Source organism: Ranitomeya imitator, chromosome 4 (assembly GCF_032444005.1).
Source record: "Ranitomeya imitator isolate aRanImi1 chromosome 4, aRanImi1.pri, whole genome shotgun sequence".
Classification (NCBI taxonomy): Eukaryota; Metazoa; Chordata; class Amphibia; order Anura; family Dendrobatidae; genus Ranitomeya; species Ranitomeya imitator.
In genome coordinates this window covers 362,956,414-362,973,787 of record NC_091285.1, presented here as the reverse complement: position 1 = coordinate 362,973,787, position 17,374 = coordinate 362,956,414, and the positions used below count along the sequence as shown (strand labels likewise).

The 17,374-nt window shown below is 41.1% G+C and overlaps 2 protein-coding genes across 2 annotated transcripts in view; one reads left to right on the top strand and one right to left on the bottom strand.

Annotated features, from left to right (window-relative positions):
* The window catches only part of FAM185A (family with sequence similarity 185 member A), a 193,043-nt gene extending 184,956 nt beyond the window's left edge, over positions 1–8,087 (top strand). Inside the window, exon 9 of the transcript XR_011320747.1 lies at positions 7,882–8,087. The gene's annotated coding sequence lies outside the window, so the exon portion shown is untranslated. The remainder of the gene's footprint in view (positions 1–7,881) is intronic.
* Positions 1–17,374, bottom strand: part of FBXL13 (F-box and leucine rich repeat protein 13) — a 395,640-nt gene that overhangs the window by 73,657 nt on the left and 304,609 nt on the right. Inside the window, exons 13-16 of the mRNA XM_069765120.1 lie at positions 15,841–15,939; positions 4,932–5,052; positions 4,690–4,852; positions 2,713–2,832 (exon numbers count right to left, since the gene is read on the bottom strand). Of these exons, the coding sequence (XP_069621221.1) occupies positions 2,713–2,832; positions 4,690–4,852; positions 4,932–5,052; positions 15,841–15,939 (503 nt within the window). The remainder of the gene's footprint in view (positions 1–2,712; positions 2,833–4,689; positions 4,853–4,931; positions 5,053–15,840; positions 15,940–17,374) is intronic.

Genomic DNA, 17,374 nt, shown 5'->3' with positions numbered 1-17,374 from the left:
AGCGGTTACCAGGAGAAAAGTACGTAAACGATGATCACGCCTGAATATTAAATAAAAGTATATATTTCATTAAACACCATAAAACAGTCTTTAAAAATATTTAAAAGTTAAAGATAATTACACAAATTACACCTATTGTTCAACAGTAGACCAGATTATTGCTAGTAAATCCAGCATGCAGATCTCCAAAGGTAATATTCCGTATATAAAGGAAATAGAAATATAAAGGATCCCTTCATGTAAAATCATATATACAGTATAGTCTTATGATAGCCATACAAAATTCCAATCAGGAGGAAATATGTCCTCATTAAGTCAGCATAATAGCCGATACTATTAGAAAAGGATAGAGAACAGCAAACTCCCTGTACCCTTAGATATACAAACCAAGGAACATGGAATTAAGTACAAGAAAATGAGGTGTAGGGTATTTGTGTACGATCAGAGAGAGAAGGGATCATTAAGATGAAGAATAATAATAATAATTTTTATTTATATAGCGCCAACATATTCCGCAGCGCTTTACAAATTATAGAGGGGACTTGTACAGACAATATACATTACAGCATAGCAGAAATACAGTTCAAAACAGATACCAGGAGGAATGAGGGCCCTGCTCGCAAGCTTACAAACTATGAGGAAAAGGGGAGACACGAGAGGTGGATGGTAACAATTGCTTTAGTTATTCGGACCAGCCATAGTGTAAGGCTCGGGTGTTCATGTAAAGCTGCATGAACCAGTTAACTGCCTAAGTATGTAGCAGTACAGAAGAAGAATTAGACCTGTACAAACCCCAGGTCTAGAGCAAAGCTGAGGCCATGTGTGAGTTATGGCTGGCCCGAGTATACAAGAACATCAAAAACAGACACGTGGAAGCGCTATCAGGAGTAGCGGGGGTGTCAAAGGGAGATACCCAATAACATTTAAGGACATGACAGATTCCCTTAAAAATAATCATTTTTTATATGATTCATAAAGATTTATTATTTAAAAAAACTGCTAATGCAGTGAAACCCAATCTAAGATGCTTTGGACCACCTTTCCATATTATGAGCTTTTATTATGACGCCCTGTGGTTCAGCTGTATGCAGGGAGATGTCTAATAGACGTGAATGGTCGGAGAACATTTCATAGATCTTCTGCTGCAGGACTTGAGCCTAAGTTGAACATCCTTGAGTCACGGATGTGTTATATCTCAGTTTTTCATCGGCAGAACACATACCCATAGTGGTTTACAGGGCTGTTCACATGTACATGTGAAAAATTCACGACAACATGTCCGTTATTGAACCGAGTCATAGATCAAAACGTAACGCATTGATCCGAGTCATAGATCAAAACGTAACGCATATGAAAATCTCGGACAGCGCACAGATGGCATCTGTGTGCAATTTGCATGCTGTCCTTGATTAACATTATAATGCATATGAAAAGCCTTGAAATGTAATTTTATTTTAATTTTTTCATCAATGAAAAATCACTGACACACTGAGCAACGGTCCGTGTTTTTACGTACGAGAAAATTCACGGTGGTCTGAATGAGGCCTAACCAGTGCCTCACGTGCACGTTCTATCTGCGTTGTTCACAAATAGAACACTTACCCATTAAAGTCTATGGGCTATTTTTTATGTCCATTTTTTTGGGGGGGGGCAAACTGATTATACGCATAAAAATTGTGAAGTGTAAAAAAAAAGTGAAGACCATTTCACCTGACTAACAAGTGATCGGCAGCATTTTAAAACGGCAAGATTATTATGAAGTGAGCATTCCTAAAAACACTCGTTCACAATAATCTTGAGTGTAAATGAAAATCCTTGCCAGACTCCTTCATCTAATCCAGTTACCGGACATCATATGGTTGTATTCACTTACCCCTTTGAGCTATATGATGTCATCTGAGCTCAATAGTGCAGTTAATCTATGCTCAATGATACTTATAAGTATTTATAAAAAAAAAATGAAAGAAATGAACTAGAGTATAAGTTGGTATACATGCAAAGTGTAGACTCAGTGCTCACAAGGGCATGGCCTCCCTTTTTTTTTGAGCTGGGCATTACGTTTATATGTCTTCCCATTGCTGGGTGTGCAGAGTTGGGCCTCGGTCCTGCTCGGCCCTTAATCATATTGAGGTCATTTTTGACACATGGTACGGTTCTAATACTAGATGTTAAGACCATCCCAACAGGGTACACCTTGGCGTTGGTGGGATGGCTTTTATGTATTTTTTTTACTCAAAAACTGTATTTACTAGGTACACTATTTATTTATATGCATTATTGCTTTTTACTTACTTTTATTTCTATTTTAGGTTTTGTCTATATTTAGTTATGCCCTGATGGCAACCAATCACATCATTCCTACAACAACCTTTCTGGAATAAATTGCTTTTCCTGTATTTTTGGGGTAATGTTTAGTGAACATAAGTCGACCTCATCCGTATTTTTTCCTTGTGTCCCCTGATGAACCTGCATGTCGCGTAGGGAACGTACAAGGACAGTTTATTAAGTGTTGACATAAATGCTCCTTGGCATATCGATCAGCACTTCTGAGTTAGTGTATACACAGCTGGTGCTTACTACCCCTATATGTTACCCGTTGTGTCACTCACATTACATAACACTTCCCCTTGTTCATACAGCAGTGAACAAAGATTTGAAACAGATATTTAGAATATAAACATAATGAGATTGAACTAATTTAATTGCCCTTACTTTTGCGTTATTCTGAGAAGCGATAAGTCACTGACGCGTAGACAGTTTGTTAGATTCAGTTCTCTTATCTTGTTTCCGGAAGGGCCTTCTACAACTTGTCGTACCCCTGGGTCACTGATCCTGGAAAAGAAAATGAATTACATTTGGACAATGGTAACTTGACAACTGTTATATATAAAAGTCATATTTATTAAGTGGTACATAAAATTGTGTAGACTCCCAGCATCGTTCTGAAAAACAATGTCATTACTTATAGTTGGAGGACTTCAATCTCAGACACACTGCTATTAGAAGGACAGGAAACACGGATTGGTTCATTGTGGAGGATTACCATATAGTATTATTATAATTAATAGGATATATAATATATTATCTACACATAAAAGACATCAGACCCAAATTGGAGAGAAGAAACACCGACCAAATCAAGGAGCGCACACCAAGGAAAAAATACTAAAGTCCAGAAAGGGGAGGGTGGTATGTATAGTATTCACAATTAATGAAGTTTACATGCATGGAGCTATTGGAAATACCACTAAACACGTCCCAAATAAATAAAATGTATAAGGTATAAATACTTAATATCATAGGAGCCAGAGGAATATAAATAAAGTTCTAATTCAAAAATGGAGGTCTCGTAATTGGTAGTACATCAAATTACCGTATATACAATGATAGTAGTACATATAGGTTCAAGATATGAGAAGTCAGTGGTGTCCACCCTGACGCGCATTTCGGAAACCGCCTTCATCAGGGGTGTATATGGAGCGTTGGGATGTGTATTGTGATTGTGATTTGTACTTTACAAATACTGAGGTAAAATACTGATCAAAACTGAACGTGTGAACGTGGCCATAGGCTGTAAACCAGACACTGTACATTACCTGCATGTTAACAGTGCCCTACACAAGCCTCTTTGGTGTAATCATATACTGAGCAGTCACCCCCTCCATGAATTGGCAGGCTGAGAGTGGTTGTCTTATTAGTATTTTGCACCTGGGTTGCCGCCATCTTTACTCTATGGGTTTGCTGCATCCTGATGCATTTGTTCCGAGACCTGGGCAGGTAAGCGCTGCTGCCCCTTTTCTGCTGTATTAATTCTAGATATTAAACAACACCTTACTTTTTAATGGTAGTGAACTCATTTATACTGGGTACTCTATATAGTAAAAGTTCTAGTCCCCTGAGTAAATGCCAATGTTGCGGATTTTTTTTAGTTGCTGTAAAAAATGCTGTAAGAATTATTAAAATTGTCATATTTTTCCCAAAATGGCACCAATAAAAATATGAGCTCGCCCCACAATAAACAAGCTGGAACACAGGTCCACCACTCAAAATATGAAAACATTATGGGCTTTGTAAAATGGCGACAATACAAAAATTATATATTTTTTTTTTACAAATTTCCATTTGTTTCTCACTACTAAAATTAAAAAAATGGACAAGTTTGGTATAGTCATAATTGTACTGACGAGGAGTCATAATGTGAGATCCTTTTTACTGCATAATGTGCTCTGTGAAAACAATTCCCCCCAAAAAACAAGGTCAGAATTGTGGGCTTTTTTTCTGCAATTTCACCGCACTTAGAATTTTTTTCCGTTTACCGATAAATGCTGTCATTTAAAAGTACAGATATGCCTTCAAAATAAGCCCTCATATGCGGACTGAAAAATAAAAAAGTTATGGCCCTTAGCAGGAGGAGTGTGTGGGGGGGATGCTGAGCTCTGTATAACCCCACCCACATCATTGATTGACAGCTTTCTGCATGCACTGTGCAGTGGTGATGGTGTGGTTGGGCTACTTGGCTGCAGTCCAAGTAATCCGAGAGTGATAATCTACAGGTGATAAAACAATAAAAATGACACCCAGCAGACCAAGTGACACATGACTGGAATCACGGTCTCAGTCTTCATATTATGCTGCTCTGGTGACAGATTCCCTATTAACTCATGATAACCAGCCGTGATGTGATGTTACCTGATGCAGTCTGCTACATTCAACACAGCTATATTCTTCAGTGATGCAAGATTCTTAAGACTGATATCAGTAATTTTTTGGCAATCGGCAACATAAATGTGGTTCAGGTTTGGACTGCATCTGCTAATTGCCTTAATGCTGCCATCAGTAATGCGACTGTTTCCTGTTAGAAACAAAATGAGATATTACTGAAATTTTAGGGCATAAGTAGGTAAACTACAGAACAATTTGGGTTGTAGTACCTTCAATCCTGAATTTTACCAGCTTTCGTCCTTGTGCCAGGATTTTGAAAGCTGCATCAGAAAGATGTGGAGACCCCAGCAGAGATATAGAAACAATGTTTTGGCACTTCTCAAGCAAAGTCTACAAAACAAACGATAGAGGAGGATTGGCGTGCGCACAGTAGTAGAGGCGAGGTGGAGGGACATCAAGTGAGCTAAATACACCATACGCTCTTGTGCTGAATGCAATTTCTTTTTATTTCAAAATTCAAGTGCAGGTTGACATAGGCTCAGATTAAGCATAAAAAGCGAATTATGAATGCAACATGTCGCATTCGTTCAACATAAGAGTGTGCGGTGAATTTACCTCACTACAAAACAAACAATGTGTGCGCCTAGTATTAGAAAAATAAGTATAGACACAGCTGAGGTGAAACGCACGTTGGGGCGCCGGGATCACATGCTACATTACATTTTCTTCATATAACAATGTACGGTAAGTACTTTACTTGTGTCTATACCTCTTTTTGAACACTGGGTTGTTATTTTAGGTACTGACTATATATTTCCATTCATTATATTTTTTGATAAGCTTTGTTATATATTATATATTGAATAATAGAAATCAAATCATATATACAGTTAATTTATTTCAGTTCTTCAATACAAAAAGTGAAAATCATATATTATATAGAGTCATTACAGACAGAGTGATCTATTTCACATGTTTATTTCTGTTAATGTTGATGATTATGGCTTACAGCCAATGAAAACCCAAAAGTCATTATCTCAGTAGATTAGAATACTTTATAACATCAGACTGAAAAATGATTTTAAAATACGAAATGTTGGCCTACTGAAATGTATGTTCAGTAAATGCGCTCAGTACGTGGTTGGGGCTCCTTTTGCATCAATGCGGCGTGGCATGGAGGCGATCAGCCTGTGACGCTGCTGAGGTGTTATGGAAGCCCAGGGTGCTTTGATAGCAGCCTTCAGCTTGTCTGCATTGTTGGGTCTGGTGTCTCATCTTCCTCTTGGCAATACTCCACAGATTCTCTATGGGGTTAAGGTCAGACTAGTTTGCTGGCCAATCAAGCACAGTGATACTGTTGTTTTTAAACCAGATATTGGTACTTTTGGCAGTGTGGACAGGTGCCAAGTCGTGCTGGAGAATGACATTTCCATCTCCAAAATGCTTGTTGGCAGAGGGAAGCATGAAGTGCTCTAAAATTTCCTGGCAGATGGCTGCGCTGACTTTGGTCTTGATAAAACACAGTGGACCTACACCAGCAGATGACATGACTCTCACAGTGCTAGCGGGGATCTCACCGAGGTCACCACAGTTCAGCCCGGCTGGAAACGCACTAGCAGCAGCTCATTCTGAGTCTGCACTAGCAGTAGCTCATTCACCAGTGATTCTCAGCCTGGAAAGTCGCATCTTGGCACCATTCAGGTTGAAAACTGTTTTTCCACCAGACATTGATTACGGTGTGGGACAGAACGACGGATAAGTGAGGGATATTGTTGTTTTTTATTTTTGTTTTCTTACAGTAGACGAGGGCTTCGGGGGAATAGGTTTTTGGGAGTATAGTTGTGTTTGTTGTTTTTAAATAAAAAGTGTGTTTTGTTTTTATTTCTAATAAAGGACTTTATTCTGGCTGTGTCTTTATTTACCATGTAACTATAGGATTAGTAATGGATAGGTGTCAATACAAAGGTGACATCAACCCCACAAATATTAACCCCACTTGCCATCGCAACAGGGCAAGTGGGAAGAGCCAGGCAAAGTGCCAGAATTGGCGCATCTAATAGATGCACCTTTTCTTGGGCGGTTGCGGGCTGCTATTTTTAGGCTGGTAGGGGCTAATATCCATGGCCCCTTACCAGCCTGAGAACACCAGCCCCCAGCTGTCTGCTTTAGCAAGGCTGGTGGATGGGGGGAACTCCACACCGTTTTTTTTAATTATTTATTTAAATAATTAAAAAATATGGCGTGGGGACCCCTCAATTCTTGATAACCAGCCTTATTGAAACTAACAGCTGAGGGTTGCAGCACCCAGCTGTGAGTTATGCCTGGCTGCTTATCAAAAGTACAGGGGAACCCACGCAGTTTTATTTTTTATTTACAGTGCAGGAATACACCATCCGCTCCTCCTGCTCTCTCTGTTATTAGCGGCAGCAGGCGCCAGGTGGGAGCGGTAGTTCCATCCGCTGACACCAGTGACCGGAGGTAAACTTTATGCCTTCCAACACAGCTGAGCGCTCACGCTGTCTTTTGACAATGTGGCGACCGCGGCTCTCTGACCGGCGGGGATGATTTCACCAATGATCAGAAGCAGTGCTTGCCGCGCTGTCATGTACAAACTTTACTGTTCGGGTTCACCGATAAGTAGTCAGTCGATCTATGTGCAATGCTGTGTATGCACACACTTAATACTTACAGTAGGTGGTGCGATTCTGTGCACAAATGTAATATCCAATTTGTATTAAATATAAAAGGCTCATGTGCAGTGAAGAATATAATACATATTCCTAGCAGCATACATTATCCAATAAATAGTAATAAAACGTAAAATATATATAGTGGTAAATGCTATATAATTGTAGTGTGCACGAAAATAATGGTAACAGCAAATAGAGCCATTCAAGTGTCAGATGGACACAGCATATAAGGAGCACAAAAAGACATGAAAAACAAATCAGTAGGCGAAACGCGCGTCGGGCACGTGCAGTAACTGTGGGGTCAGCATCTAACCATTATGTCTTTCATGTCTGTCATGTCACACTAACTAAGTAATAAGTGTATTTACACAGCATTGCACATAGATCAAGTGATTACTTACTACATTGAGATACTCAGATAGTCTGTACTTTGAGGCTATTTTTCCCTTGATGTTTTTTATTGTTTTTAATATGTGATTAATGAATATAACATTTTATAATACATTGTCGTTTTGTGTCATATTTATAGGTTTATATGATATGGGATGAGTTTTATCACAGAATGAAGGAAAAGCAGACAAGAGCTCAAGCCCTCTGGGAACTTCTTCAAGACTGTTACAGAGAGCCATTCCAGTTGACGACCTGCTGAAACTGCCTGAGAGAATGTCATGCTGTCATAACAGTAAAATTGGAGCATTTTGAGTAATTTAAGGTTCAATAAACATTCTGGCTTGATTTACACGTGCCTTCTTACTACTTCTTTCCATATGTTTTCCTCCATGATTTTGCTGCCTTCAGTCTGAATGTACCATGTCCACATTCTAATAAGAAAACCAATGAACAAGTACGTCCAAACTTTTGACTGATACTATATACTACCTTCATATGTGATGGTCAGACTATTTGCATTGCTAAAGATGTTGTTCACTACTTGGACAACTCCTTCTCAATCACTATATCCCCCTTATAAAATAACAACATATATAATCCTCTCCGGTCCCGGCGCTCTTCCAGTGGTGTTGGCACTTGCTCTCCCAGAGCTTGCATGACATTGGCAGCAGGGATCCCATGATATAACAATGTCATGCAAGCTCTGGGAGAGCAAGTGCTGACACCACTGGAAGAGCGCCGGCACTGGAGAGAAGTATAGCTGTTATTAATTTACATTGAGGAAACATGGTGACTGAGAAGGGGTTGTGCGGGTAGTGGACAACCTCTTTAAATGATGCATGTGATCAGAGTTTCCAACAATCAATTTAGCGTTTGTAAAATTAAGGGACTTTTTACAGTGTCCAGAGTTCTTAGTGATAGTGGTGTATTAAAAAATCATTATGATTGTAGATGACAAATTTATAGTTCACAGTAAATGTTGCAAATGTGTTCATGTCCGTATTCTGAGCGGGAATAGCTGTAGACATGATTCACTTTATGGTTTTCCAATTTGAATATAAAAAATAACAAAAGTCCAAGATTTTTGAATAAGTTGTAAAGATGAAAGAAACATTTAGGTTTTCAAGGATTGTGAGGAGTAGTGGTACAGTATAAATACTTGTTAAGACTACAGTCAGAATGAAAGATTTGAGAGAATCAGGCTGATTATGCAAATTATACTCTGATCAGAGTTTGATCTGAGTGTCAGCACAGTGTGATCATATTCTCTCCTATCTGAGAGAACTGTAGCACACAGTGAGGAGAAGGTGGAGAATAAAATGTCTCCATCTTCTCCATTCTGTGAGTCTGCGGAAATCGGACAGCACCCATAGACTTTATTGGGCAAGTGGCTTCCAATTTCAAAATGAAATTACACCATGTTGTGATTTTGTTTACTGACAGATTCTGTCAGTGAAAAAAATCTTACATCACCACTGCCCCATTGAGTAACATTGGACCGAGTACCATCTGATAAATATCGGATAGTACTAGTCTGATATATACGCTGGTGTGAGCGAACCCTTACACTAAAGCTCTCTGGATGGTCTGCAGACACTGATATCTACATACACGGCTCATCTATAGAATGGAGCTACACGGGAAGCAGGATTATAGCGAACACAGGCTCCCTATACTCAAACAGCCCAGGGCACTAGGATAGCAACTCTGGCAAAAGATTTCAAATGAACTGTGCTAGGGCAACAAACACTCTTCTCTCAGCTCAGATACATGAGGCTCATTGTCATTTTATGGCAGAAACATAAGAAATACTGTATATGACTGACCACTATAGAAAGCTTTCATATATTCCACCAAGCGTAATAAAAATGAATACAGGCTATTGAAGATTGGAACATTCGCACTATGCACTTAGCCTTTTCCTAGGAAGTATGCAAACCCAGCACAAAATTTATGGCTTTACACAAAGGCGTCTTCCAGAAAACATGTCATAATTCATCTATTTGGCTCTGTGTACAGACTTCATATCTTTACTATTTGAATTCTGAGCTTCTTCTAAACTCTCAATAAGTATTACATTTTCTGCAACATGGGGTAAGTGAAAAACTCCAGAGAGTTCCTAGTCAATTGGATTGGTGTATAAATGTGGTCTTAATTATCGCTTCATTTCTTCTACAAATAGAATAGTCAGTCCACCAATATTGACTCCACTACAACTCCTCTAATGAAAAGTTCTACAATGTTTCCATATATTTTGTGAAGTATTTGTATTGCGATGAGCAGAGCAACTTTGTGTTTGAGATCTTGAAAATTGTGAGGAATTGGTAGTGAACTGTATAATTGGTACAGACCCTGTGTAACTGGTACAGACCCTGTATAATTGGTGCAGACCCTGTGTAATTGGTGCAGACCCTGTATATCTGGTACAAACCCTGTATAATTGGTGCAGACCCTGTATAATTGGTGCAGCCCCTGTATAATTGGTGCAGACCCTGTATAATTGGTGCAGACCCTGTATAATTGGTGCAGACCCTGTATATCTGGTACAAACACTGTATAATTGGTGCAGACCCTGTATAATTGGTGCAGACCCTGTATATCTGGTACAGACCCTGTATATCTGGTACAGACCCTGTATAATTGGTGCAGACCCTGTATAATTGGTGCAGACCCTGTATAATTGGTGCAGACCCTGTATAATTGGTGCAGACCCTGTATAATTGGTGCAGACCCTGTATAATTGGTGCAGACCCTGTATATCTGGTACAGACCCTGTATATCTGGTACAGACCCTGTATAATTGGTGCATACCCTGTATAATTGGTGCAGACCCTGTATAATTGGTGCAGACCCTGGGTAGCTGGTAGAGACCCTGTATAACTGGTACAAACCCTGTATATCTGGTACAGACCCTGTATAATTGGTGCAGACCCTGTATAATTGGTGCAGACCCTGAATATCTGGTACAAACCCTGTATAATTGGTACAGACCCTGTATAATTGGTGCAGACCCTGTATAATTGGTGCATACCCTGTATAATTGGTGCAGACCCTGTATAATTGGTGCAGACCCTGTATATCTGGTACAGACCCTGTATATCTGGTACAAACCCTGTATAATTGGTGCAGACCCTGTATAATTGGTGCAGACCCTGGGTAGCTGGTAGAGACCCTGTATAACTGGTACAAACCCTGTATAATTGGTGCAGACCCTGTACAATTGGTGCAGACCCTGTATAATTGGTGCAGACCCTGAATATCTGGTACAGACCCTGTATAATTGGTGCAGACCCTGTATAATTGGTGCAGACCCTGTATAATTGGTGCAGACCCTGTATAATTGGTGCAGACCCTGAATATCTGGTACAGACCCTGTATAATTGGTGCAGACCCTGTATAATTGGTGCAGACCCTGTATAATTGGTGCAGACCCTGTATAATTGGTGCAGACCCTGTATAATTGGTGCAGACCCTGAATATCAGGTACAGACCCTGTATATCTGGTACAGACCCTGTATAATTGGTGCAGACCCTGTATAATTGGCGCAGACACTGTATAATTGGCGCAGACCCTGTATAATTGGTGCAGACCCTGTATAATTGGTGCAGACCCTGGGTAGCTGGTAGAGACCCTGTATAACTGGTACAAACCCTGTATATCTGGTACAGACCCTGTATAATTGGTGCAGACCCTGTATAATTGGTGCAGACCCTGAATATCTGGTACAAACCCTGTATAATTGGTACAGACCCTGTATAATTGGTGCAGACCCTGTATAATTGGTGCATACCCTGTATAATTGGTGCAGACCCTGTATAATTGGTGCAGACCCTGTATATCTGGTACAGACCCTGTATATCTGGTACAAACCCTGTATAATTGGTGCAGACCCTGTATAATTGGTGCAGACCCTGGGTAGCTGGTAGAGACCCTGTATAACTGGTACAAACCCTGTATAATTGGTGCAGACCCTGTACAATTGGTGCAGACCCTGTATAATTGGTGCAGACCCTGAATATCTGGTACAGACCCTGTATAATTGGTGCAGACCCTGTATAATTGGTGCAGACCCTGTATAATTGGTGCAGACCCTGAATATCTGGTACAGACCCTGTATAATTGGTGCAGACCCTGTATAATTGGTGCAGACCCTGTATAATTGGTGCAGACCCTGTATAATTGGTGCAGACCCTGAATATCAGGTACAGACCCTGTATATCTGGTACAGACCCTGTATAATTGGTGCAGACCCTGTATAATTGGCGCAGACACTGTATAATTGGCGCAGACCCTGTATAATTGGTGCAGACCCTGTATAATTGGTGCAGACCCTGGGTAGCTGGTAGAGACCCTGTATAACTGGTACAAACCCTGTATAATTGGTGCAGACCCTGTATAATTGGTGCAGACCCTGTATAATTGGTGCAGACCCTGTATAATTGGTGCAGACCCTGGGTAGCTGGTAGAGACCCTGTATAACTGGTACAAACCCTGTATAATTGGTGCAGACCCTGTATAATTGGTGCAGACCCTGTATAATTGGTGCAGACCCTGTATAATTGGTGCAAACCCTGTATAATTGGTGCAGACCCTGTATATTTGGTGCAGACTCTGTATACTGTATATCTGGTACAGACCCTGTATATAACTCACATAGGATGCCAGTCACACTGGTAAGTGTGGTGCACAGTGTCTGGTATGCAACCTATTAATGACGCCCCTTGTATTAACAGGCGGGCTGCCCAGCACTATAATATGGAGCACACAATGACAGACGCCCCAGAAAAACCTAACTAACAAAAAGAGGCCTGGCCACATCCTGGAAAAAAAAAAAGATATGATATAGTGCAAAAAATGTATGCATATGATAAACACATTCACTATATGAGGTATGGGTTTAATATTTTGGCCAAAATAAAGTAAGCCCGCAACCCAACGTCAAGAGTCCTCATAATCTTGCAAGTCCTACCACTAATATCAAAAAACAGCTAACAGAGAAGAAAACTCAGATAAAATACATACCATGAGATACGGCCTTCCCAAAACCCTGTCTGATGACAAATGCACACTTAGCAGGATGCAGTTAATACAAGGGGCGTCATTAATAGGTTGCATACCAGACACTGTGCACCACACTTATCAGTGTGACTGGCGTCCTATGTGAGTTATATCAATGTGCATTTTTTCTACTGGGCAGCCAACCCCTGCAATGTTTGGTTGGTGTGGGGGTGGCTGTTTTTATCAAGTAGTTTGCACCTGTGCCGCCCCTAGCCTTATCAGTGGAGGCCTGCTGCATCCTGCTAAGGCTACTTTCACACTGGCGTTTTTTTTAATATGTCGCAATGCGTCGTTTAGGGGAAAAACGCATCCTGCAAAGTTGTTTGCAGGATGCGTTTTTGCCCCATAGAGTAACATTACCGACGCATTGCGACGTATTGACACACGTTGCAACCGTCATGCGACGGTTGCGCCGTGTTGTGGCGGACTGCTGGGAGCAAAAAACGTTAAATGTAACATTTTTTGCTCCAGACGGACCGCCCCCACCTCCCCGCACCTCACAATGGGGCAGCGGATGCGCCGGAGAATGCATCCGCTGCACCCGTTGTGCGGCGCTAACAACGCTAGCGTCGGAATCTCGGCCCGACGCAATGCGACGGGCCGAATTCCGACGCTAGTGTGAAAGTAGCCTAAGTGTGCATTTGTCATTAGACAGGGTTTTGGGAAGGCTGTATCTCATGGTATGTATTTTTTCTGAGTTTTTTCTATGTTAGCTGTTTACAGACCCTGTATAACTGGTACAGACCCTACATAACTGGTACAGACACAGTATAATTGGTACAGACCCTGTATAACTGATACAGACCCTGTATAATTGGTACATTACCTGTATAATTGGTACAGACCCGGTATAACTGGTAGAGACCCTGTATAACCTGGTAGAGACCCTGTATAACTGGTACAGACACAGTATAGTTGGTTCATACCCTGTATAACTGGTACAGACCCTGTATAACTGGTACAGACCCTGTATAACTGGTAGAGACCTTGTATAACTGGTAGAGACCCTGTATAACTGGTACGGACCCTATATAACTGGCACAGACACAGTATAATTGGTTCAAACCCTGTATAACTGGTACAGACCCTGTATAACTGGTACAGACCCTGTATAATTGGTACAGACCTTGTATAATTGGCACAGACCCTGTGTAATCAGCACTGACCCTATATAATTGGTACAGACCCTGTATAATTGGTACAGACCCTGTGTAACTGGTACAGACCCGATATAATTGGTACAGACCCTGTGTAACTGGTACAGACTCTGTATAATTGGTACAGACCCTGTGTAATCAGCACTGACCCTATATAACTGGTTCAGACCCTGTATAATTGCTACAGACCCTGTATAATTGGTACAGACCCTGTATAACTAGTACAGACCCTGTATAATTGGTACAGACCCTGTGTAATCAGCACTGACCCTATATAACTGGTACATACCCTATATAACTGGTACAGACCCTGTATAATTGGTATAGACCCTGTATAGTTGGTATAGACCCTGTGTAACTGGTACAGACCCGATATAATTGGTACAGACCCTGTATAATTGGTACAGACCCTGTATAATTGGTACAGACCCTGTATAACTAGTACAGACCCTGTATAATTGGTACAGACCTTGTGTAATCAGCACTGACCCTATATAGCTGGTACATACCCTATATAGCTGGTACAGACCCTGTATAACATTGTAACCTTAAAAAGGAACGTGTCAGCTGATTCATGATGCCCAAACCAGCATTAATTATAAAATGGCTGCAATATTACTGTCTTGTATGTTTTACTCTGAAACACTGTGGCATTTAAAAAAAAAAAAAAAAAAAAACCAAACCAGGGACTATGCGTCTTGAGTGACTAGTCTGAGTCCGGTCCCTGCTAGCGTCTCCCTTCTTATTCCACTAGACTAGTAGGTCCCTCCTTCTACAAATAGGGAGAAGCCTATCAGTCTAGGGAAGCGCTGCGGGGAGAAGCTGCCGCGGACCTGCCTCTGACTATATATCCAAGACGCATAGTTCCCGGCCGGCTTCTCACAGTGTGCAATAACCCAGCCAGTGCCGGATTTATGCTGCCTGTGAATCGGGCACCATGAATCAGTTGATAGGTAGTGCACACACGTCAAGGTTTAGACCTCTGAGGGGTGATCTCCATTCTTGCGTTCTCGTGCTTCCTGCTTTCTCTTCTGCTTCTCTCTATGCTCCATATGCATTTATGACACACACGTGTGAATTCAGCCTTATTTGTATTCTGCTCCTTTGATCCAATTCCCAATATTAATAAACACATTGATGACACACTGTATAAATGCAATTTACTGACACGTAGCAATTTTATGTTTTCTCTCAACGGCTGCTTGGGTTCTCTTCTGATGAATTAAACATTTGTATGTGTTAAATGCCAGCAATTGTCAATGTGATATTTGTAGCAGATCTGTCTTTGCTTTGTAGACCCCAAATGCTTACATGCCTACAAATGTCTTCAAAAGAACATGAGTCCGTCCAACATAAATCCATACGCTCAAAACATTCAGAAACATTGATACACAAAGTGGAACATATTTCTTCCAGATGCACTCAGTCTGTGAATGAGGTTAATACAGATCCAGTGACTCCAGAACCCAAATCTTGTCCCAACAGAAATAATATTCACATGTGAGAGAGCTGAGCTTGATCAGGAACAAAATGGAGAAAAGGGATGTCATTGACTTAAGAAAGAGTTGAAACATCATAGATTTGTCTATGGCAGATTATCCTGGGAGGATCCACGCCAGAAATCCAAGACTGGCACTTTATTTCTGCCAAGGATGTGAAGTTAACCGGGCTAATCAGTGGCTTTTTGGTACAGAATTTTCATGAAAAATTAATAGACTCATTCTTCTTGCGATTGATTACAAAAACCCCATTCACATGTATTAGAGCTAGGAAGTTAATAGATAAGTTAGTAGATGTGATAAGGAAATTAGGATGGAATCCACTGCAGTTTGAAAAAACCTAAATATGTGAACAGGCCCTAAGCCCAGTGACATTTACTTACTGTGAGACAACTGTCTGTAAGGGTAAACATGTCATTTATTTTGAGGTGTTGAAGTGACGCGCAACCATCGACTATGTATCTGAAGCCATCAACTGATATCTGAAGGGGAAAAGACATTATCATTAAGAATTTCTAGGTCTATGAGAGCATGAACACATGATATTCAGAGCATGAAAATAGACTGGAAAAAAACAATATTGCACCGTGACCTCATTCTTTTATTACTTTACACTAAAACCCTTGAAAGTAAATCAAGGCCATGCATCTAACACATCCTTCCATCAATAAACAAAATGGCACAGTTTTGTAAGCTTATTATCCTTACTCCAACTCTTAAGGTACCGTTACACTAAACGACTTACCAACGATCACGACCAGCGATACGACCTGGCCGTGATCGTTGGTAAGTCGTTGTGTGGTCGCTGGGGAGCTGTCACACAGACAGCTCTCTCCAGCGACCAATGATCCGGGGGAAGACTTCGGCATCGTTGAAACTGTCTTCAACAATGCCGAAGTCCCCAGGTAACCAGTGTAAACATCGGGTTACTAAGCGCAGGGCCGCGCTTAGTAACCCGATTTTTACCCTGGTTACCATTGTAAAAGTAAAAAAAAAAAAAAAACAGTACATACTCACATGTCTGTCACGTCCCCCGTCGCCAGCTTCCTGCACTGACTGTGTCAGCGCCGGCCGTAAAGCAGAGCACAGCGGTGACATCACTGCTGTGCTCTGCTTTACGGCCGGCGCAGACAGTCAGTGCAGGGAAGCAGACGCCGGGGGACGTGACAGACATCGGAATGTGAGTATGTAGTGTGTTTTTTTTTTTTTTTTTACTTTTACAATGGTAACCAGGGTAAATATCGGGTTACTAAGCAGGGCGCGCTTAGTAACCCGATATTTACCCTGGTTACAAGTGAACACATCGTTGGATCGGCGTCACACACGCCGATCCAACGATGACAGCGGGTGATCAGCGACCAAAAAAAGGTCCTGATCATTCCCCAGCGACCAACGATCTCCCAGCAGGGGCCTGATTGTTGGTCGCTGTCACACATAACGAAATCATTAGCGGGATCGTTGCAACGTCACAAAAAGCGTGACGTTGCAACGATATCATTAACGAAATCGTTATGTGTGAAGGTGCCTTTATACTGTAACAAGCAATGGGGTGTCATATCCTGGAACCCTGGGGAACAATGGAAAAAGGTCCGCTCTGGACATGGATGTGCAGTCCACACAGGGAGAGAAAGGCTAGAAGTAATAGGAATTTGTGGATATGGCAGCGTTACACTGAGCTAACATGTTTGCAATAAGAATGGATTTTGAGAAAATGCATTATTTCTTTATTTATGGCTAATAATATATATGAGGGTGGGTGAAAAGTTTTCCACACTCCGGTTATATTAACATTTCTATTGGATTGGCTGCACTGTCTTACCAGCAATTTCTTTACAAGACCACTGTCTCCCCCTTACTAGCACTTTCTGTGCAAGGTCGCTGTCTCCCAAGGCACTGCTGTACAGGTGTGAACGTGCT